Consider the following 24,566-nt stretch of genomic DNA (forward strand, 5'->3'; position numbering starts at 1 on the left):
TATATCTTCTCAGAAAGTCACTGTATAATTTAGGTCCTGACAGTCCCCTCTAATATAGCCAAGCTTTTATTCAAATAAAATATATTACTTTTTACTTTGAGTAAGTCAGTCACCAAGATATTGGATTGCCCTCAAATGCTACTAGTGTTCCATCCCATGTAATATGTATAACACATGGCTACTTTTAACAAACATAATTTTGTTGGAAGAGGGGAAAATGTTAGAAGTCAGTTAAATGCGTATTGCATCTACAATGCTTGTAGATATTCAAATTTGTATCCAAATAAAATATATCTTGTTTGCAGAGACAATGAACACAAAGATGAGCAATGCATATATTTGACACTAACAGCTCATCATCTTATTTTCCTCAGAATTCTGAGGTAATGCAGAGCTGATTTTCAGAGGCATAAGTGGCAGTTGGCTGCCCAGTTTGCATTAATTACCAATGGGAGATAGGCAACTAGTTGCTCTCTGTTCCTTTGAAAGTCACCCCCTCAGACTCGGAGGTTCAACAAAAAGAACAGGGGCAGTCAGGGGTACACCTGCCTTATCTAACATGTCTCAAATGCTCAGTGCTGTGAGATGAAATCCCTGTGGCACCTAGTGGGCATCACTTTTCTAAAAATTTCCAACTCCTATAATGCCCACAAGCGAGAATAATGCAGGGTACACCTTGAAAAAGAAGATTTTCTTATTTGATAATACCATTAAGTACTATTCTCTAACGGAAACAATTATTAATTTTATAAGCCTGTTCAGTGTAGCATCTTGCAATTGCTCCTATAACAAAGGGGATGAACATCTGAACCGTGATAATCCACTAGTTCTATTAAATGTTCTCTATTCTGAACAGAACTGTGTCACTACAAGTTAATGTCTAAGTTATCTTTTGAATAGAGGCAAAAAAAGGGTGGAAATTATGCAGAAATTTCAGAGGCATTTTCTGTGACATTTTTGTAACAGTACTGCTTTTGGTGTCTAATTTTTCTGCAGAATTATCAAAAATATTTTTTTAAATTTAAAAATTGATTTTTAAAAGAAAAATTGCATCTAAGCTTTGAAAAAAATCCCGCCATACAACTAAGCTGACCAATCAGAGGTTTCACAGTAGCAATAAAAATTCACACATGGAAAATGTTGAATACACTGAGATATTTTGACAAAAAAAAAGTAAAAAATTCAACTAAAATGTTTGTTTTTAAGTTCCGACCTGTTCTACTACAATATATTTAGTTTAGCAACATAGTATTTACTTCGATGTGCTCTTTTGATCCAGTTTGTGGTAACATGAAAGTTCTTATGAAACTGTACAGAGCAAAAAGATATTAACAATGTTCTTAAATTTAAGTTAGAGTATTAAAATACACTCCAGAATACTTCTTGCTCAACACATTTATTCCTCCTATGCAGTACAGTGGACTATATACAGTTATAGGACTGTACAATGCTTATGCGGTCCAACTAACTTCCCTACGATGGTAGCTTGCTTCATTTATAGCAGAGATGACAGGTCATGGAATGCATACCCAGTGAAGAGCCATTTAATGATGGCCAGGAACAGAGGATTCTGAAACAAAAACACAATTTAGATTGTTCAAAAATTAAAGTAATATAAGTTAGAAGTCTGAAATTCAGGACAGATACAGTTAAGTATCCACAGCTATGAATATCCAAAAATTAGATGAATCAATATGTCAAAGTATTTGAAAATTCTTCATATCTACAAGTGTAGCCTAATATTTTAACATTTACATCATCAATTTTATTGGTTAAATATGATTTCACAGGGGAAAAAGTTACCTCTAAACTCAGGATATCTTTATGTGGGGTAAATAGTTATTGCCGTACAGTGCAATGGGAGGTATTTTCATTTTAACTGTAAGGTTAGATAACATATCTTTATGTACAAAATTGACTCAATTTGGAGCAAGTAAATTGTCTATCTTTGCAGTCAGAACTGAAATAGAACAATTATATTAGCAGAAGAGAAATAAGAAAATTATGACTTTAAAATAGCCACAAGCAATGATATACTTAAAAATCTTAATTTTTTTTTGTTGTAAAAGTTTAATATGGAATTAGTAAGTTAAAATGAACTAGTTTGTTGATAGCTAAAAATGGTAACCTAGTTAAACTTAAGGTCTACCTGGTTAGATTAAAAACCCTCTATAAAATGGTTAAGCCCATTGAATACATCTTTTAGAACTCTTATTTAAAAAGTTACGCTCCTGAACTCCACTACTGTTCTGTGGCAGAGATTAACTTAATTTATTACACAAAGGGAAAAATATCAATGAAAAGTGGAGCATTTTACAGATGTACTGCTACGTTACCAGGGTTGTAAACACTCTGACAATGATATCAGAGTAATAGAGAGAACTGTAACAAAAACTGAAGGTTCCCTTTAAGGTCTACTTTGCTATATCCATAATATAAAAACAAACTAAATTTAAATTAAAATTAATATGTTGGTCTATTTGCTTTAAATCTTATTCACAGTTAAAATAAACTATAGAATACTCTGCTGTATAATACAAATACTTACTGTCTGCCACTGCTTTTTTACCTAGAAACAGAAGAAAAATTGAAAAGGTACAAAATTTCGCTTTGCATTTTTCACTTTCATTTCAAGTTTTAAGATCTTGAAAAACTAGTAAGCAACCAAACTTGGACCAATTTTCAGTGATGACAGGAAATGTACAAGTGAGCTGTAGCTCACGAAAGCTTATGCTCAAATAAATTTGTTAGTCTCTAAGGTGCCACTAGTACTCCTTTTCTTTTTGTGAATACAGACTAACACAGCTGCTACTCTGAAGTTCTGAAAAGTTAAGCTTGTTGCAAAAAATACTTTGTTAAAGTAACTATTAAAACAAGCTGTTTAAAAAAATCAGGATATATTGTAATTTTTTAAATAAATATAATAAAGTGTTATAAGATCTCATTATAGCCTGCTGTTAAATCTTTGAGATGCAAGGAGTGTTTCTGGAAGAATTATGGGGACCATAAATTAAGGCTTTTAAAAATACATATTTATACACATTAAGACTTCTAACTGTAAGTTCACAAGTTATCAAGAGAAGATTGCACAAGTTTGTATACTCATGTGCTGTACATTTAGAGACATTTATCCCAGAGACATTTATAGATTCTCTGGTGACATATGATTACTTTGGGCCATACTGTTGGTTTATCTGACCACAATGAAGTTTTTCCTAGTGCAAAGGTGTAGAGCTAACAGCATAAAACCAGCATAGTAGTTCCTACTGCACTCTGCCTCTGGCAGGAATGGAACTGTGGTCGGATATCCTCTATGCTCTCATCCTTGTCTGCACTTTCTAGCCCTTTATGGCTATTAGCAGTTGGCACACACAAAGTGTCTTTAGAGGGCCAGCACAATACAAACCAGACTGAAAATTAGGGAAATGCAAAAGTGAGCTTAAAACCAACTTTGTAGTACCCTCCTGCGTTGGGCTGGGTGCATTTTAGCCAGACCCCAGGATCTGGGATATTAAAGATACACATTTTTACACAACACCTCGGAGTGGTTTGCAAACCTGCAGTTTTTCTGTGAAATTTGCTTTAATAGCACCAAATTACCACTTGTTCAAAATATCTGCTGTGATACTGGAGGTGAATACCCCTCGCCCAAAATCATTAATACTAGGATTGTTGATTAATCTGAGTTAACTCACACGATTAACTCAAAAGTTAATCGTGATTAATCGCAGTTTTAATTGCACTGTTAAACAGAATATCAATTGAAATTTATTAAATATTTTGGATGTTTTTCTACATTTTCATATATATTGTATTCTGTGTTGTAATTTAAATCAAAGTGTATATTTATTTTTGATTACAAATATTTGCACTGTAAAAATGATAAAATAATATTTTTCAATTCACCTCATACAAGTACTATAGTGCAATCTCTTTATCATGGAAGTGCAACTTACAAATGTAGATTTGTTACGTAACTGCACTCAAAAATAAAAATGTAAAACTTTAGAGCCTACAAGTGCACTCAGTCCTACTTCTTGTTCAGCCAATCGCTAAGACAAACAAGTTTGTTTACATTTACAGGAGATAATGCTGCCCTCTTCTTATTTACAATGTCACCAGAAAGTGAGAACAGGCATTTGCATGGCACTTTCATAGCTGGCATTGCAAGGCAATTACACGCCAGATATGGTAAACAAGTTGTGACAAGGTGGCTGATGTTCATATGGTGGGTCCTGCGCTTTTCTTGGGGAGGGGGCTAAGACACCATCCCTTGCCAGTGCTCTTGGGCACCGAAGGCCCTGCTAGTGGCCCAGGAAGGCGATAGAGGAAGGAAGCGGGCGAGAGGTCTGGGTTTGCTCCTCGCTCTGAGTCCCAACCCCTCTCAACTCCTGCGGGTTTCTTACCCTCGTCTCCCTTAGGTGGGGTTAACCTCGGTCCTTAGACGCTGGGGGAAGGGAGTCTCCCTGTCCTGCTGGGCCAGGGTCTCCCATACTTCAGTTTTCTGGTCTTCCAAATCTCACAACACACCTCCAGGCTCCCGTCCTCTCTCCTTCCTCCTCCTTCTCTGACTGCCTGAAGTAGGGGGGTTTATTAGGTTCCTGACAGGGCCTTAATTGCCAACAGGTGCTCCAATTAACCTGTAGCAACCCTCCCTAGTCTAAAGGGAACCACGCCTAGGGCTTATATATTTCCCCTCTAACACTGCTCCCTGGCCCTCCTGTATTACAATGTGTATGCTCCTTCATGCTTTGGCTACCATTCCAGAGGACATGTTTCCATGTTGATGACAGTCGTTAAAAAAATAACGCATTAATTAAATTTGTGACTGAACTCCTTGAGGGAGAATTGTATGTCCCCTGCCGTTTTACCCACATTCTGCCACATATTTCATGTTATAGCAGTCTCGGATGATGACCCAGCACATGTTGTTCATTTTAAGAACACTTTCACTGAAGAGATGATGCAAAGAAAAATGCAAAGAAGGTACCAATGTGAGATTTCTAAAGGTGGCTACAGCACTCAACCCAAGGTTTAAGAACCTGAAGCGCTTTCCAAAATCTGGGAGGGATGAGGTGTGGAGCATGCTTTCAGAAGTCTTAAAAGAGCAACACTCCAATGCGGAAACTACAGAACCCGAACCAGCAAAAAAGAAAATCAATCTTTGGCTGGTGGCATCTGACTCAGATGATGAAAATGAACATGCGTTGGTCGGCATTGCTTTGGATTGTTATTGAGCAGAACTCGTCATCAGCATGGACGCATGTCCCCTGGAATGGTCGCTGAAACATGAACAGACATATCAATCTTTAGCGCATCTGACACGTAAATATTTTGTGACACTGGCTACAACAGTGCCATGTGAACACCTGTTCTCACTTTCAGGTGACATTGTGAACAAGAAGCAGGCAGCAGTATCTCCTGCAAATGTAAATAAACTTGTTTGTCTGAGCGACTGGCTGAACAAGAAATAGGACTGAGTGGACTTGTCGGCTCTAAAGTTTTACATTGTTTTATTTTTGAATGAAGGTTTTTTTGTACATAAGCACTTTTTTTTTTTTGCTGATATAAACTGTATCTGCATGAGGAGGTTTGCTGGTATAGCTTTCTCAGTAAACCTTTTCTAGTGTCTGGACTTAGTGAGGTGATAAAGCAACTGCTGATTATTTTAAATAAAATATTTGGGCATTTCCAGACAATTAATTTAAACAGTTTTATTTACAACAAAGGCTTCAAATAAAGTACACTAAAGCTAAGATTGAAACAATTTAACTTACCACCAAAGGAAATTTTGTAATAGGCATAGGTGGTTAAGGCCAGCCCAACCCATATTTCCTGGTAAACCTTAGTGTAATAAATCCTCATGTTGCTCCATGTCCTACTAAAATATTGTAACATCTGAAAGTTATTAAAAAGAAAAAAAAAAGAAAAAAGGTCATGATGATGAATTTTGCTATTACAGCCTCACTTGATGTTTTACATGAATAAAGAAAGTATTTGTTGCCTCTTGAATCAGGAAAAAATAAATAAGGAACTTTATAGTTAAAGGAAACATTTAATCGTATCCCTAAATAGGGTTTAAAAATAGTAACCGTTTAACCTATTAAAATTCTATCACTTAAACGGTTAACCATTAAGCAGTTCATATAGGGTTTTACATGGTGCCCTGGCTGCCAACCCCGCATCCCAGCTGCATGCCAGCAGCGGAGTCCTGGGCGCAGGATGCTGGGCGGCAGCAGAGTTTAATTGTTAACCGAACCCGATAAGATTGATGCTTATTGGTTAACCAGTTAAACGTCTACATCCCTATCCCAAAGCTGAATTTAGTTTAATTTCCTATGTTTTTATTTTAAAATGTATTATATTAAATTAATGTTTGTGAAAAGTGCACATATATACAGACCTCTGGGAACTGAAGTTCTCTATTGCCAACCAAAAAACTGTATTAGATGGAATCAAGGTCAAGAGTACATATCAACAACAAAGGTAAAAAAAAAAAGTAGAACAACGTAGTAATTATCCCCAAACCAAACACTACAAACCCAGAAAATTCAGAGCTAAGGTTACAAAAGGCTGCTGGGTGCTACCACAATAAAAATAATGATGAATAATGATAATGGGTCAAGTAATTACCACTGAGAGCTCTCGACACATGTCCACTTATCCTAAGGCTGCTCACGACTCATTGAAACCAACAGAATTGTTGCTTACAAATTAGACAAAGTGTGATGATTCACTGAGTTACCTCGGATATCACAATACCATTTAGAAGTTACCTGAACTTTTGATCTGATACTGTCAATATGTAATCATAACTAGTGACATAAATAGTTGGTAACAACATCTTATTTACATTCCAGTTTCTTCAAATATAACTTATGTACAGATTCCAATGAATTTTAACTACATGTAAAGTTTGAAGAGTTTTAATCCTTGATTAAGATCAAACTCACTTGGAACCAGGCTCGCTGACCGGGGGGGGGGGGGGGGCGGTGGCTGTAGGGGGAAGCTGCCAAGGGGTGCGGGTGATGCAGTAGTGGCAGCGGCCAGGAGCCCTGGGCCCTTTTAAATCGCCTGGATAGGCTTCAAGGCGCCTAAGTGCAAGAGACAGCACCAGGCTCTGCGGGCTGATGTGGGTGGTCCTGGAAGTGACAGATTCGTCATTTTCGCCCCAGGCCCCACCCCCCACAGCCTGGCGCCTGGAATTTCTGTTGGCGGGCCTGTTTGGAACAAAGAAAATACTAACATGCTAAGTTTCTTATAGGACACATTTTAAAATTAATGTTAAATTAGTGAATTTAAGAATTGCAAATTTTCTGAAAATTCACTCTATACTGTGGCAGTGTTTGCAACATAGACACCTCTATCACTAGAAACTGGGCTAAGACCAAATATTTCGCACAGGCCACCTAATAGCCACCATGAGTCACAATGGGCTTGCCTTCACAGGGAAAAGAGGTGTGTTCTTAATTCAAATTAGCTAACTCAAGGAAAAATACTAGTGAAGACAAGGTCCTAACGGTGAAACTGATCCTTACACCCCCATTTTCCTATACTGTAATATTGTTATATCTGGGTAACAAGGATTTTTGGGGGACTGGGAGGAAGTAATTTTAAATTAAGAATAATCAAGATCCTCCTCCTCCCCTTACCCCAAGCCAAAGTGAAAGAGCAAAGGGTCTTACCTAGATTTACTTAAAAATAGTCTAGAGGGGAGATGGAGCAAGAACATTGTCCAGAACAACAGATGCCCATCCCTGTTCTACTGAGCTTTATTTAATTAAATTTATTTATTAAGAGTCTAACATTTCCTCTCAACATGGCACGTTCACCTTTACTCAGAAAAACAGAATATATATAGTTATAGGAGGCTGCTGAAAATACCATCTGACAGACAGTTTGGAGAAGATTAAAATTAACACCATTACTCCAAGCACTCTATCTTTGAGACATGGCCAAGCATCAAGCAATCTATCAACATGTTTAATACTCGTTCTGTCCACAGATTTGATATTTACAAATATTTTTGTGAAAACCTGAGATATTTTAATATAACTTCTTCCCAACACTCCAAAAGACATATATATCCGGGGATATATAAGAGAACCACACTGTATAATACTTTAGGCTTCTCAAGGTAAAATGTTATGGAAATGTAAAGCCTTTAAGAAACTATACACACAGCACACCTAAACCAATCACATATGGATAAAGGACAGCAGCTAGAGCACTGGAAAACTGTAAGAAGGAAGGACAGAGTTTGCAAGGGACTTTAGGTCCAGGTTCCACAGACCTATTTGCTAATAGTAAATAGGAGGCTCTTCCTGGCACGTGTGTGGGGAGGGAGTGGGAGAAGGGGAAAAGGAGGTGAGACTAATGTCATCTTTGAAGCAGAGACCATCTTTCTTTTTGTTGTTTGTTTACAGTGCCAAGCAAAATGTTGCCCTGATCCATTACTAAAGCTCCAAAGCATGGTGCTACCACAAATAGGCAATATGTAAGCATTCATTTAAAAGGACATTTAACCCTTACCGTGGTGAAAAACTTCTGAATACACAGCAATGCAATGATGTTTTCCCTGAACTGTAGAAAGACAATTCTATTACATCTGTTACCTTTCCTGATATGAAGCAGAATGAAAAAACTAGTGTTGTGTTTTCAAAGCTGCTATTCAGAACTATGAGAAAGACTTCATACATTTCAAATGGTTTCTGCTTAGAACAAGCATTAGGAGGCAACGCAGACATATATACCTATCAAAGCAACAAGAGGATCTGATACAAAAGGAAAAAAAAAGAAAAATATATGGACAAAATGCTTTTTCGCCCACTAGCAGCCAAATAAAGCAGAGTGTATGACTTCAAATGTGTACTGCCCTAACAATAGGCTCAAATGAAATCCCCACTGAACAAACACACTAAAAATCCCAGCACCCTTGAGCTACTGAGCCCGGGGGGCGGCGGGTAAGATCCGGGCATCCTACAAGGTATTGGCCCATCTTTTACAGCTGTTTCTGGGTACTAAGTGCCTGCTACAGCGCCGAGCCCTGGCCTGTTCACTCGAGGAGTGCTTTGGGCTCTAAAGCACCTCTGCAGAGCAGGGAAGGCCTTTGCTAAGGACTCACCCAAGAGACCCACCTGCCATCCCGTCCACCCACCCTGGAGAAGGAGGAACGTGCATCACCACGGAGGGGACCTCGAGACTGTAGGCGAACAGCGTTAACTTGCTGCCCTCCACCCCCGAGGAGCAGGACAGACGCGACCGAGCTCCGCGCTCCCCCTCCCTCCGGCATTGCCAGGGCGCAGCCCCCGGACTTCTTCCCCCACGGCTGTCCCGGGCCAGGCCAGCTCCTCTCCTCTCTCCGTGGCCCGGCCTTCTCGGCAGCCGGACCCGGCTTCGGCACGAATCCCCCGGGCTTACAGCGCCTGAGGAAGGGCGCAGCCGCGCTCGCTGCAGACCCGGAGGAAGCCGCCCTCCCGAAGCTCCCTCAGCAAGACCAACCGGGCCGAACCCACCTTGGAACCGGTGACACACGGGCCGTTGGCGAAGGTCACGGAATGGAACTGCCGCTACCGCCGCGCAGGCCGCTGGGAAAAGAACCGCCAACGAGAGGAGTGCCTAGAACGTCTCCGGCGGTGCCCCTCCTCCTAGCCCAGAGAGAAACGGGAGCGACAGGCACCCGAGCAGGCCCTGCTACCCCAGCTAAAGTGCGCTCTGCTTTCGCCTCAGCGCCCCCTGCCGGCAAGGACCCCTCAGCGCCCTTCGCCCACAGCGCCCCCCTGCCATGCAGCCTGTTCAGTGACCTACCTCCCGCACGGCAATCCCTGCAAAGGAACCCGCGCTTCTCAACGCCCTGTCTTCTGTTGCGCCCCCTGCCGGGAGAAACCCGCTAAGCCCTCTGCCAATTGCCAAAAAGCCCGCTCGGTGCTCTGCCGTCCCCACGGCACCCACTATTGCGGAAGAGCCCGCTCAGCGCCATGCCCGCCATTGCTCCCCCTGCTAAGAGAGATCCCCCTCCAGTGTAGGAAATAGCTCAGGGCCCTGCCCTTCCCCTATAGCCCTTTGCTGGCGGGGGAGCACGCCCAGCTGTTCCTTCAATGCGACTTCAACCCAGCGCAATATCCCCCCTGCACTGCCCCGATGGAGAGGAACCCCAAGAGCCCTTAGCCCCCTCCTGCGGGAGGGAGCACTGTACAACCTGTGTCCTGCGCGGCCTTCCCCAGGCAGTCTGGGGGATGGCTTGTCTTCGGGCAGGAGCGGGATTTGCCAGGTGGGAGTCATACGGGTTATGGGGTGTGTGTAACCTATGGCGGTGGTTAGGGGGATTTGCTGACAGTGGCTGCTGGGATTCAAGGAGGGAGGGGCGCATTACCCTGGGATGGGGGAGAGGTTGGCTGGGATGCAGGGAGGAGAGGGTGCGGTTGGTGCTCTTCTAGGTGCGGGAGGGGAGGACGCTGTAGTGGGGGCTCATCCTTGGCACCGCAGGAAGGATTTGGAGGGACCAAGGCGATGCGAAGGGAACCTCATTGAACGCAGCGCGGGAAACTGAGCCGCTCACGTCCTCGCCGCGGCTGCGCAGTGTGAGCACGTGGCTGCAGGGGGTGGGGTCGGGGCTGGGCGGGGCCGGGCGAGCGCGCGGCGTGCACGTGCCGGCGCCCCGTGAGGTGTGGTGCGGCCAACTGTTGCGGGGAGCCTCTAGTCCTGTCCTTTGCGGTCCCGGCCCCGCCATGCTGCGGAATCTCACCCTCGACCAGATCAGTGACTGGTTCACTCTCGGCAAGACGGTCGCTAACGTCGAGTTACTGGGCGGTGAGCCTCAGGCCGCCGTGCCTGCCCTCCGCCGCGGCTCCAGGCCCCCCGCGTGGGAGCCGCCCGCCGCCGGGTGAGTGTAGGAGCCGCCCGGGGACGGGACGGGAGCGGTGCTGCTGTGGTTTGACCCCGCCGCCGGGCCGGGATTATTCCCCTGCCACGGATCTGGAGTGGCCCGGCCCCACTGCCGCGGCTCTTTCCTTGGGCAGAGAGGTGGTGGGGAGCGGCCTGGGGACCAGCGCCCGCCAATAGATAACTTCCTCTGCCGTGGTACAGCAGACGGGGACCTCTGGCCCGCCTGAGGCTCCTGAGCGGGGAAGGGGAAGGGGATGGCCTGGCCTCGCTGTGGGGCTTGAACTGGGTGTGGGCTAGTGGTCGGGCAAAACTATCATGAGCCAAGACAGGCACAGATTTGAGAAACGTAGCCATGGGGTGGGAGCTCATGTAGAGTGAAGTTCTTGAGAGACCATTAATTACAAGAGTGAGGTTATCTTACCACTTTTTTTTGCCAGAAGATGTTAGTTCTCCACAAGCCACACGGTGGGTAGCAGGTTTGTTAGCACTCATAGAGTTTTTCAGCCATTCAGTATGCTCCTGTTTATCCAATACCGTGTTACTTGAGGTTATCCAAACCTCCTCCCTGTTGTCTGAATCCCTTCCTTTTCCCATATGTAGTTCATGTTGAGGGTGGGGGAACACGGACTGTAGGGGGCAAAGAAGGGATTCAGATAACAGGGAGATTTGGGTAATAGAGTAGGTACCCCGGCCAGGACTGTGAGGAGGAGGAGGATGAGCCTGCCTCCCTAGCTGTGGGGGATGCCAGCCAGCCTGCAACTCTGATGTCGTGGGAGTGAGTGAGCAGGGCTGTGACAGGCTTTCTGTGCTGCCACAGTGCTGGTCACACCTGATCCTTGAAGACTCCAGGTTCAAGGAAGGCTGTGGACTTGGCAGGGCAGAGTCCTGGCTCGCGGTTGGTCTCTGCTTCTCCAGAACTGCAGCCTTACCCCCACATTGTGCCTGCAATAATCGAGAGGGCAGGAGTGGCAGCAAAGGGAGCCCTCTGCAGCCTGCTGTTACAGGAGTGAATGAGCAGGGCTATGACAGTGGAGCTGCGGAAGGCTTGCTGCCACTCCTGTACTTATCCAAACTCCCAGTTACCTGAATAAAATCTCTGTCCCCCATGCTGCTCCAATAATTGGGAGTATACTATACTCATAAATCTTTGTGTCTAACTGTGAATACTGTGCTGTTGATCTCATATTGTTTGAGGCTAGCCTTCTTTGGAAGCCCATGTTAGTTATGTACTGCAGCAGAATGATGGTTTGACCACTAAGTGGTAGATTTTTCAGCCTTGATACCCTGACCTAACAAGGAAGTAATTTTGAAACTCCTTTACCATTTTTAATTAGAAAATGGCAAAATAGAAAGATACCACTATTTAAGTGGACTCCCATAGCAAAGGTCTATTGCATGTGACCAAAATTTTCATCATATTAAAAAAATTAGTTTTGTTTTTTTTGAGCTACACCAGAGAATGTCAATTCTGGAATGCTTAGTATAGCATGTCCAAGTCCTGGAATTGTAAACATTCAATTACTTTTCACTTTCTCTTGCAGAGAGAGAGCTCAAAGTATAACTTCTTGGGCATTTGACAATGGGGAAAAAAAAAGTCCATCAAAAGGCTCAACAGGTTAATCCCCTCTCTTAGATCTCAGGAATCATAGGATATGCCCCTTTTGCTTCTTCCTACCAAAGTCTCCCTGTTCTCACACAGTCATCTCTCCCTGTGGAATTCCTGAGAATTGTAGGAAAGGAACTTTGCTTCTACAGACCTGAGTGTTGCATGATGTTGAGGCTAGAATGAGTGATCAGGAGGATGTTCACTCCCTTCCTTTGGACCTACTTGATATGCTCATTAGTTTCAGGAGGTTTTTTGTAGGGCTGCTGCCACTATGAGATGTAAGCTCATTCCCCCCCCCCCCCCCCGGATATATCCACACAGCCTGTGGCAGTGAGTCTCAGAGCCTAGGTCGACAGACTTAAGCTTGTGCTGAGGTGCTACAAACAGTTGTGTAAACCTTGCAGCTCAGTCTCTAAAGCCCAAGTGCAGCTGTTCTAGTGCTTTAGCATGAGTCTGCATGTCTGACTTGCCTCTGGTTGTAGCCTAGATATACTCTCTGCGCCTTAGGATGCTTGTGAGGGTTCACTCTTGTTTCCCAGTGTTTGTCATAGAGTCTCCAATGAGTTACTAAATATTCTAAAGCTCAGAAGGTATGGGGAGGCCTGTTCCTATGTGTGTGGAAAACTATTCCATGTCTAGAGTTATAGGCAGTTATAGGAGTATAAGCTCTTAGGAAAATGAGCTCTTGGTTAACTAAACTTTCAGAAAAAAAGAAAAATTTTTTTAGACTGTCTTGCAAAGCACTAAATGAAGACAGAAGATAGTGACCTTTATTGCATGAGTCTGTTTTCCAGTTAGTTTTTCGTACTTGGAATGTTCTTTGTATTTTCAAGCTTTTCAAAGTTTGAGTGTTTTAAAAATTCTAATGTGTTCTTGTTTTGTCTACTCAACCTTAACTTCATTGTAACCTTTATTTTTTAATCTGGAAATCTGTAAATGAATATTTCTCAAAGCTTCAGTTGTCCTACGTGTTGAGGAATTCTATTGAAGTGTCTTACTGGTATACTGTAGAAGGAGAATAAGCAGAGGAACTGTTTCTCCATAGTGCCTTTGTGAAAAGACACTTAGAATTGGAGCCAATTTTTCTTTTTTAATGGTGTGACAGACTAACAAAAGAAAAGAACATCTGGAGGAAGAAGCTTTTTGTGTAACAAAAGTGTGCAGAAATCTTCCTTCTGTGATGGTGGGAGTCAAATCTAGCCCTGTCACAATTGCAGCAAAAGTGGGTTTTTGCATCATGTTCATTGATTTTTCTGCTCTAATTGTGCCAGTTGAGGCCACAGTTACTACATGTCAGTTGAGTCTAATACAACTTTATTATGATCCCATATTGATGGCTTGGGGCAACAACTAAAATTGAGACTTTTATGTCTGTTTTTTTAAATTTCAAATGCTCAAGTAATGTATAACTTCTGGAACAAGTTTTCAGACTCATTCACCACTACAGAAAGCTGATTCTGTAAGATACCAAAATCACAAAGTTATTCTGCAGCCCTGATTAAGAATTAACTTTTTCCAAGAAAAGCAAGGAGATGAAGTAAAACCATTTTTATTTTGAAATAAAAAGGTATCTCTAAGTCTTTTCAACGAGCCACTAAAGCTAGTTAAATATCCAGATCGTTTCTCTTCATTTGAGGAGCTTTGCAGTATTGCAACATATGCAGAAAACAGTTCAGAAAACTAACCATAAGCAGTACAGACAATGTTATAACTTTTGATTATTTTTACAAGTTCTTGTTGGACTTGTGAAATAGTTTTCATCATCAGAACTTCTCAGTTATATTGAATAAATTGATTACTGTTTTAAAGCATACCTCACACACTGTATATTGTTTCCTAAGAAGAATTTCAAAAAACTATGTAGACTACTGAACAGAAGTCCCTGCTAACATTTTGCACAGTGATCGGATTTTGAAATATGGAAAATGGCTATTGCTTGTTACAGTAGATGTTATAGGTACAGTACAAATAGGATAGTTTCAACATTTTTGGAAAGATCTACGGTTATATTTTTCATATCTTTATATTAAAAGGTGCCCTTAAACACAACATCCTTGGAATAGTAATGGTAAAAAGGCTAATGATTTTAATTAAAGTTTGTAAAATATATAGATACTATAATTAGGGATTTAAAATTCTGAGCTTGCAACAAAGGGGAGCATGCCATATTTCTTATTCCTATATGTTTTTACGTCTCTGAATTGGGATGATAAAAGGGAACTCGGATAACTGAAGAAAAATTTTAACTTGATGGATAGTAATGTGGAAGATTCCAGATTCGGTGAGAAAAAGTGGGAAACATGCTCTGTGTATTTTTGTCAACGTAACTTGAAACTGTGGGAATTTCATCTTTGTCCGATTTGTTAGAGCTGTAACCAGGCACTGTGAAATGTTCAGAGCAATTTGTATTCCATACATCTACCAGTTGGTCTTGTTGGTTTTCCTTCTCAGTTGTAGTTAGAAAATCTTTTAAAACTTGCTTGAATATGTAGACTATTTCCCATGGTAAGACATCATTTTCTGCCAAAACTTCACGAAATCTAGAAACAAAAAAAGAATTGAAATGTAATTTGTCAGTGCTGAAAACTATTCCAGAACACTTTTCCTCCTCTTCCTTTTTTTAGGGGAAAAAACTACTTTCTGGCCTCACTTGTTTCCTTTATTCCAAAAAAAGAAGAGAAAAATAAAAAAGCTCCTACAATGCATTTGGATGCAGTACAGCTGTTAAGATCGGTGGATACTATTTTTTTTTTTTTTTGTATTAAGCTGTCTTGGTAAATTGATTTAAACTGACTTTGCCCTCAAGTATTTTTTGGGCTTTAAAGGGATCATAGGTTTGTTCTATTCTTCCCACTCAGCCCAGGAAACTATATAAAAATATATCATTTGGGGAATTTACATATAAAATATCACGTAGAAAAAGTTAATTATTGGTGTGTGTTTTAACTAAATGTTGGGACATGCTTAATTACAATCCCTTTAGAATGTGAAGAGACTGGAGGCTTGTATATAAAATATTGTGTTAATACTCTAACTCAATTCTGTGGTCATCAGGTAAATGATGGGTGTCAGATGTCTAAGCATTATATTATCTCTCTGGTGCTTTGAAGATCATGCAATAAAAATATAGAAGACCTTTAGTCAGTGTACTGTGTTATGAAATTAAAGAGTTATTTCTAGAGAAGCTATAGGAAGCTATACAAATAAGTCTTCATTTAAATTCCTAATCATTGTTACTTTGGGGAAAAAAACACAACCAAATTTTAACAACTTTGAATTGGAATGTTGAACAAGAATAAGGAGAACTTAATTGTTGCCTAGAAAGTGACAATTACAGTAACAAGAAAGAAAAATTGTTACCTGCTAAGAACAGTTCCAGTTTGGCAAGGTTGAATTTGTGAACAAAGGACTTCAAGCTGCCTTTGTTCAGTAGCTGGGATTGTGGCTTGAGGATTTTGGTAGTTCTTCAGCCAGTTGTAATCCACACCATTTTTCTGGACTCTTTGTTCATTTTCAATCTCTTGTACTAATCTTTCACGCTCTTTCAGGTGCCATTTCAATTCCCTCAGCAGGGTCTTGGTCACTACTTCTGAGCCAGGATATTTGGCAGATTTGTAGGAATCATTTTTTGACCATTTCATCCAACCAAAAAGTGGCATTTTTTAGCTATGAGAAGATTGAACATTATAGTGCTTTGTATGGTAAACTGTAGTGTTTGTTTTCCATGAAAAAGATTAATGGAAAATTCAGAATGCTTTTTGTGGTGCGTTTGATATAGATGTGCATATGCTCAATGTTAAAATAGTTCTTTAATACACTTTAAGAAGTAACTGATCAAAGCCTCCAAACTCAAATTAAATATGACATGTTACCATTTTTACAAAGATGGAAAGAGACTGTTGTAGCAGTTTATCTCTTCGGTAGTTTTATCTGCACCATTAAATCATACTAAAATTTACTAGACTTTGAAACTGAATTGTCATCCTTAGTAGAAAATATCATTTGATAAATTGTTACCCTGAAATGCTTTTAATATATGATGATCAAAATGATAAACTTTCAGTTAAAGGAATTCCTAAGCAGTTGTTGTTCAATATTTAGAGATAGGTAGTGTGATTCTGCATTTGTCACTCTTTAAAATCCCATACCTGTATTTTATTTTAAATACATTTTTCTTATTTACTCATTAGCATCTGGAAAACTGTAACAGAAATTAAATTATATATTTTTGTTATACAGGTGTAACTTTTAGTCACATTTATTACAAAACAGTACACTAACTTGGGTAAAATAACATACTGTACCTTTGATGCACTTGTTTGTGAACCAGTTGTTGCGGTTGAGTTTGCTTGAATTGAGATCTCTTCTTATTCTAGCATACTCAGTTTCTGAGCTGTAGCCACTATTGAAAGAAAAAAAGTTTTCCCAATTTACTCACTTAAACTGTGCTTGGAAGAATAACTGTCTGGACTGAGCATGAGATTTCGATTCCTTCTGCTTTTAAGTTTAATTCATCTTGTAATGTAGAGAGAAATCCTGTTGACCTAGCATTGGCAACTAAGTATTTTCCACAGAGTCCATTAAGGTCTCCTACCTTTGAATTGAGTTCTGCCTATGGCAGCAATTTAAAAAAAGATGGCAGCGATTTCAGATGCTTTTTGCTAAATACATCCAAAGGTATTGTTGGTCGTCAGACGAATAACAATATCTGAAGCAACTACAGATGCGCTTCTAGCTAAAGTTAAGACTGTCGCATGATGTGATGATTGGCTGTGCATAGCTGTAGGTCAGAATTTGGTGCTGTATTTTTATACCTTTAGAGCGCTAAAAATAACTGTTCCTTTTATTGTCTGTCTAAACATTCAGGTCACTTAGTTGCTAAAGATTTTTCGTATTCTGTTAGTGTGGGGGAAATATATATGAGGCTGTTTCTTTACAGTTGTAAATGTGTAACAGTAATCATTTTCTGGTGAGATCTTGTGAAAGCTCTCTTAACTGAGCAGTGACAGTAAAAAGCAACTTACAAGGTAGTTGCTCAGAGATTTTTAGGCTATCATAATACTCTGTTTTCTGATGAATTTCATCTCATGGCATTAAAACTGTTTTTAGTTGTAGAGTTTAGCTGTTAGCATTTTTAATTATCATTTCAGATGTAGTTAAAGAAGCAACTTCGCACCACTACAGTACCCCATGGAAAATATATTAATCTAATTATAATGAATAAAGCGTTAGAACAATGGCGTAAATTAAACTCAGACTGAAGTAAAAACAGGATTTTAAGTCTTACCATAGACTTTTTTTTCTCCCTTAACTGAATGTGAATCTCTTGTTCTTTTTTCTTGTTGATTATATTGAAAATATCCACTTCAAGTTTCATTTTCAGGGATGATATTGTGCATGCTAAAGGTCGCTGAAGCAGCCATTTTCCGTTCCAGTTATCAGGTCTGTTCCTATTAATCTAAACAGCAGGCATGATATATAAAATGCCTTCTGTTCTTCTCTCTGTATTGTTTGTTTTAGTGACTCTCTCTTCTGCTGTAAGTATTGTTCTCTCCTGCTTTTACCTCTCCACTGTTTTGTTGAATTGTTGGAAGAACAGGGATTGTGTAAAACTGTTCCAAATGTCATGCAATATAAAGGATGACGTGTATGGCTGTTATTAAAGCTGATACTACTTAAACATTGGAAAAATTCAGATGTCAGCATTAATCATCTTCAACTGGAAGGTTTTCACATTGCATTGTATATGGTACTATGAAAAAGGAAAAGAGCTGGGCTTATAATGACAGAACTGTCGTCACAAATTTTCAGTTGAAATTAAAATGTTTCCTGCCACCTCTCTTCCAGTACAGTTAGTGTGTCACCACTTTTTTTTCGAAAAGTATATCAGATTGTATTGTATCAGAAAATAAACTGTTGTACAATACCTGGACAATATAAACTTTAAAAAGCAAGAAGGTGAATACTGTAAGATACATGACTTTAAAACCACAGTGAGCAGCAGTCTTTAAAGATATTGTATCTACAATGCTTTGCTTGTTACCTTAATGTATTTTGTGGGGATGTAAATTGAAAATGTTCTTTAACATTGCATTGACATAAAACAGTGAAACTCAGCATCCATACTATATATGCCTTCATATAAACTTCAAATCCCTATTCAGTGAGGCTTTGAATTAGGGATGATTCAAAGCAGATCAATAGTTAATCTAGTCTGATATCCAGTGGCCAATCCTGAATGCTTCCTCGGGAGGCATAATTCCCCCCACTTACTACAGTACCATTAGGTGGACATTTGTGCTTGGCCTCAGCTGGTAAATTGGCTTATACCCTGAAGTATTAAGGAATTTTATCCTAATTAGTAAATTAGAGAATAAATTCTTTTTAAAAATTATTACGTTGTTTGCCTCAATGATATCCTTCACGTAGTTCCATAGTTAAATTACACATGGCACAAAGTATTTCCTTCTTAACATTAAATTTGTGGCCATTTAATTGTGAGTGCTCGCTGGTTCTTATCTTATTGGCAATAGATGCATCTAACTGGCTTTTTCGAGATCATTATGTTAGCAATCTGTACTATCTCTCCTCACTCTTGTTTTTCCTTCCTCACTTAGTAGACCTAGGGAAAAATTTTCAAAAGCACTTAAATCACACTTTCAAAAGTAATTTAGGCACTTAGGTATCATTGACTTTAAGATTTAGGAGCCTAAGTCACTTCTGGAAATGGGACTTAAGTGCTTCTGAAAATTTTACCCTTAGTCCTTTAACCCCCGTCTCTTCACCCATCCCTGAACCAGTACATTTTAACCATTTTCATTATCCTTCTCTGAATCTTTCTTGGTCATTTTTAAGATACAATGACCAAAACTGTGTATAATACTTAGGTGAAACCATACCATCAGTTGATAAAATTCTGTATATTTTTCCTATCTCTTGCTCAGTACAGCACAATTTACTTTGGTGCTGCAGATTGAGCATGTGCCTTCAGTTAGTTTTCCACAATATTTTAGCTCTTTCCTGAGATAAACTCATCAGTGTATAGAAAAATCTCAAATTGTAGTCTTACCTTGAAGTAAGTAGTAAAGTAGTCTTACCTTTCTTTTCTCTAGCTTCATCTGCCCGTTGTGTTGCCCAGTTATCTAGTTTGCTTAGGTTCTTCAGGAATTGATCACAATCCTTCCTATAAATTTACTAATTTAAGTTCTGTAATCAAATTGTTACCACACCATTCACCCCCTTTTCTAGATCACAGTAAATGTATGGAAAACTATTTCTAGTATTTTACTTGGGGTGCCCCACTGTTATACATGCGGTGAATTGACTATGTACTTATCCATTCCTGCTTCTCCATTTTAATTAATAATAGCCCTTTCTGAACTTCAGTAGTAGCTCCTCCTGTTACGCAGATTAGGCCAGAAGGTAGCCAGTCACCTTTTGGACTCAATAGTCTTCTCTCCCATCTCCATTTCCTAGATTTCTTCTTGACTTGTTTAGCCGGGCAACTGTGTGTTTCTTTGGTCGCTCGCTCGCAGCAAGAAGTGCAAGTGCCAGAGTGAACTACTTTTTTGAATCTCTTCAAGCAGTTTTGATAAGATCCTTCATTATGAATGTGTTGATCAGAATTGGTCCCAGTACAGACCCCGGGGGCCATCACTATTTACCTCTCTCCATTCTGAAAACTGACCATTTATTCCTACCCTTTGTCTCCTGTCTTTTAACCACTTACTGATCCATGAGAGGACCTTCCGTCTTATCCCATGACTGCTTACTTTGCTTAAGAGCCTTTGGTGAGGGACTGTATTAAAGGCTTTTTAAAAGTCCAAGTATGCTATATCCACTGGATCACCGTTATCGACATGCTTGTTGACCCCCACAGAAAATTCTAGTAGATTGTTGAGGCATGATTTCCCTCTTCAAAATCCATGTTGCCTCTTACCCCAACAAATCATGTTCTTCTGTGTGTCTGATAATTCTGTTCTTTGCTATAGTTTCAACCAGTTCGCCTGGTACTGAAGTTAGGCTTACCGGCCTGTAATTGCCAGGATTGGCTCTTGAGCCTTTTTGAAAAATTGGCATCACATTAGCTATCCTCCAGTCATCTGGTACAGAAGCTGATTTAAATTATAGGTTATATACCACAGTTAGTAGTTCTGCAATTTCACATTTGAGTTCCTTCAGAACTCTTGGGTGAATGCCATCTGGTCCTGGTGACTTATTACTATTTAATTGACCAGTTTGTTCCAAAACCTTCTCTTAATGACACCTCAATCTGGGACAGTTGCTCAGGTTTGGGAATCTCCCTCACATCCTCAGCCTTGAAGACTGATTCAAAGAATTCATTTAGTTTCTCTGCAATGGTCTTACTGTCCTTGAGTAGTCGTTTAGCATTTTAATTGTCCAGTGGCCCCACTGATTGCTTAACAGGCTTCCTGCTTCTGGTGTACTTAAATTTTTTTTTTTTTTTGCTGTTACTTTTTGAGTCTTTGGCTAGCTGTTCTTGGCCTTCTTTTGGCCTTTCTTTTTCTTTTTTGGCCTTCCTAATTATATTTTTACACCTCACTTGCCAGAGTTTATGCTCTTTTCTATTTTCCTCAATAGGATTTGACTTCTAATTTTTAAAGGATGCGTTTTTGCCTCTAACCACTTCTTTTACTTTGGTGGCACTTTTTTGGTCCTCTGTGTTTTTTTTAATTTGAGGTATACATTTAATTTGAGTCTCAATTATAGTGTCTGCAGTGTTGGTAATGGACGCTTCAGTATTATAATCCAAGGCCTTTAGACACTAACCTTCATGTAGCTGTTTTGGAATTTAGCACAGTCTGCCAGGCCTACAAAGTTAGCATTCCTTCCCAGGGCTTGATTTAGGCTGAGTTACACTTAACTTAGAAGTCTGCTACTTTGTTCTCTAGGATCACTTTTTGTTTTATGAAAGTTTCTTGGCTTTATGCTTGTGAAGAAGACCTTGTAAAGATGAACAGTGTGTACCCACTATATAGATGTCTGCAGAGAGTCCGAAACGATAGCTTGAGAGGGGGAAACTGCTCTGTGCATCTCTATGATGGATTAATTTGTATGGTGAGTTACAGTAATTGAAATGTAAACATTTCAATGATTTGACCTATTAAAGCATGTAAGAAAGGAGAGGGACAATTATGGTATGAAGGGTTACACAACCTGCTGTGACAGCTCATTTTAGTATCCTGAGTGAGTAGTTCATGAGCGAATACTGTTGCTCTTCCAAATTGTCCTGTGGAACCAAAAGACCAGAGGAGAAAAGATGGAGCCCAGAGATCACAAAGGGGAAGCCAATTCCACAGAGCTCAGCAGGGTATCCCAAGATTCCGCTGATCACAAAGGTCATCCTTCCCTCCCAAACCTCTTTAAGTAGCAGGGGTGTTGCCTGCTATTGTGGTGAGTGTGTGGCTTTCTCCTTGGAGTTAGTGGCTGCTACTCTTTCTTTTGCTGTAGAGTTGGCAGGATACAGAAGGTCTCAAAGAACTATTGTTATAGTAAAAAGCTGTTACTTTTCAGACACTGAAACTAAATTGTTTTGTCTGAAACCAAAAGTTTTCTTTTCCATTCTTCAAAATATAAATATTGTGGTGGGGTTTGGTTTTTGGTGCTTATACTTCAACTGAAACGTGTAGTTGTGCCAATGGACTTTTTTTTGACTTGTAATTTCCTAAGAGGAGGAAAGTTAAATAACTAGCATGAGAAACATCTGTGCAGTCATTTAATATTTTTAAATATAAACCTTTTTATTTTGAGAAAATGGTATGTCTTTTAAATTTTGAAAAATCCATTGTTACAGAGCCTTAGGGAGTTCAGAGCATAAAACTCATTGACTCTTCTAAAAATCCTTACCTTAGTTCAGCTTTTATATTGTGTAACTCAGTGTTTGATGGCTACACTGCCCTAATTCAGAACAGTAATATTTCCACTAGTGGCTTCCTGTTGTAGTGCTACCATTTTCAGTTTTTTTTATTTAGAATGTAAATATAAAGCCCTGAAGCTGAATTTCTAAAATCATTCTGCATGCCTTATAGGATTGAGTATTAGGACTTTTGACTGGCTGTACATTTTCTTTTAAGTTAGTATATCTTTGTAGTTAAGATTACAAACTCAAAGTATTGAATATCAACTGCCAGTAAAAGGAAAGACACTTTTATTGTGACCTTCAGCAAACCCTAGTTGAAGGTTATTCGCTGTTATAGCAAATGTTCAGTTATGTAAAGTGTCACATTATTTTAGCTTCAGAAAAGAGGCCATGAAACAGTCTGTGTGTATTATACTAAAATTTTAAAGTAGTAGTACTGCTCCCTATACAACAATTCCTTTGCAGCTTTAGGTTTCTGTCCTTTTTTCCTGAGGTTTGTGTGAAGAGGAGAAAAGAGGAAGCTATGCTACTGGGAGAGAAGCGGGAGAGCATTCTTGTACTGGATAGCAACAACTTAGTTCAGACCATTTCTTTTTTGATCTAGAAAGTGAATCACATTAGTTTTTAAGTATAACTCTTAGTCCCATACTAACAGCAGTGTTCTGGTGAATGAAATATGGAAATTAAAGTGGGAAAAATAAGTGTATCAGAAACATGACAGTTAAGTGTTTTTTGTAAACCTCATCCAAGAACACTTTGTTTGTGATCGTTCACTAACTATTCTGATTAAGCTTATGCATGGTATCCAATTTAAGGTGCATTCACATCTTTTTTTAAGGTGAAATTAATGGCAAATCCAAGACTGGAACAGTTGCAGATTGTTTGTTTGTTTTTTTTTTCCTTCTCCACAAACAGAGTTGTATTAAGTGGAAAATTACAGTCTCTTGCTTCTTCCCCAGAAAGTATCTTCCTCCTTAAAAGGACACATCCTTAACAATTTTTGCTTGCCATTATGCTTAACATTCTCTTCATAGGTCAAGCACTTGTTGGGGGAATCAGTTATTTTTCAGGGAACGTCATTATGTATACATCTTTGTATTTAACAATTTTTAAAATACTAGCACCTAAAACGCACTATATTCAGTGTATATAAATATTTTAGTATGTTTCATTAAACAAGACATTTTCCTTTAGTTGGGCCTGGCATATTAATGTAATAGTGGCTGAGCTTTGTCATTTTTTCCATTGTGAAAACTGTTCGAAAGAGTCTGTTTTGTCTGATATTTCAAAAGAGTCTTCTAATTTAAAATTTACTGAGTGATTTCCTTTTGTTATGTTTGCCTGGTTGACCTATTGGAGGTCATTTTATAGCTTCAAGTAAAGGAAGACCTTTCTCTTGCTGAATTTATTTAAAGCAAGGCGCCCTCGGTGCACTGAGAGCATTTACAGCTGAATGTGCCAACAATTTCTCGTGTTAAACTGTGTTTCCCTTCTAGTAATTCTTCTGAAATGACAGTTGTATTTTGTTCATTTGACATTAATTTTTTTTATATTGTTTGGATTTATAATACTACCACAAAGGTGTCTGTTCCAAACATGTGCCAATAAGTTATTTAAAAACAGTTGAAAACAGTGAAAAAAATAAAATCAGTACCAGCCCTGCAAAAATGACAGTATTTAAATCATATAGCAAAAGGTAAATGAGGAAAAGTAACCCACCTTCCGTAAATATTTCCCCTTAAACATCACCCAGGTGCCTTCATAGAGTACATCTTGCCAGCCAGACTTCTCTTTGGTTAAGTCTGCCTGCTGTTAGACTCCTGCAGTGGGCCCCTGACGGAGGCTCATGGAGTCCAGAATAAGGGCTGTTTAATTGTGGTGTAGATGTTTAGGCTCCGTGTGCAGCTAGAGCTCTGGGAACTACCCACCCCACAGGGTCCTAGGGCCAAGGTTTCAGCCTGAATCTGAACATCTACAATGCAGTTGAACTGCCCAAGCCAGCTGGCACGGAGCAGCTGCAGGTATCTAACTGCAGTGTAGACATATCCTTTGAGGCCAAGGAAGCTCCAGCTCAGGCTCATCCACTGATCTAAAGTATTTCTAAAAATAGGCAGGTCACAGGCTATTTAGGGCTTCATTGGTATATACTAACATGTTATGTTCCAACCACAGACAGCCATGACAGATCATAGAGCA

General features: G+C 39.8%; 2 protein-coding genes and 1 long non-coding RNA gene across 5 annotated transcripts in view; 1 reads left to right on the forward strand and 2 right to left on the reverse strand.

The window, feature by feature from the left end:
- Positions 1-1,380: 1,380 nt before the first annotated feature.
- On the reverse strand, positions 1,381-10,387 carry LOC311522208. Its single transcript, XR_014712077.1, has 5 exons — positions 10,373-10,387; positions 9,516-9,872; positions 5,778-5,898; positions 2,549-2,569; positions 1,381-1,570 (listed from the first exon to the last, which is right to left on the reverse strand). It is a non-coding gene; the product is annotated as an uncharacterized lncRNA (long non-coding RNA).
- TDRD9 (tudor domain containing 9) overlaps positions 9,783-24,566 on the forward strand; it is a 152,424-nt gene continuing 137,640 nt past the window's right edge. For 2 of the 3 annotated variants that reach the window (XM_084631267.1, XM_084631265.1), the window contains exon 1: positions 9,783-10,270. In XM_084631267.1, the coding sequence (XP_084487393.1) occupies positions 10,098-10,270 (173 nt within the window). In that variant the 5' untranslated portion in view covers positions 9,783-10,097. Of the gene's footprint in view, positions 10,271-10,647; positions 10,883-24,566 lie in introns of those variants that run through there. The other variant, XM_084631266.1, reaches the window with a different exon arrangement.
- On the reverse strand, positions 14,675-17,848 carry RD3L (RD3 like). Its single transcript, XM_084631268.1, has 4 exons — positions 17,778-17,848; positions 16,795-16,892; positions 15,851-16,156; positions 14,675-15,030 (listed from the first exon to the last, which is right to left on the reverse strand). The coding sequence occupies exons 3-4, from the start codon at positions 16,147-16,149 to the stop codon at positions 14,733-14,735; spliced, it is 597 nt and encodes a 198-aa protein (XP_084487394.1). The 5' UTR covers positions 16,150-16,156; positions 16,795-16,892; positions 17,778-17,848; the 3' UTR covers positions 14,675-14,732.

This window comes from Lepidochelys olivacea (genome assembly GCF_965140295.1).
Source record: "Lepidochelys olivacea isolate rLepOli2 genome assembly, chromosome: 6".
In the NCBI taxonomy this organism is placed as follows: domain Eukaryota; kingdom Metazoa; phylum Chordata; order Testudines; family Cheloniidae; genus Lepidochelys; species Lepidochelys olivacea.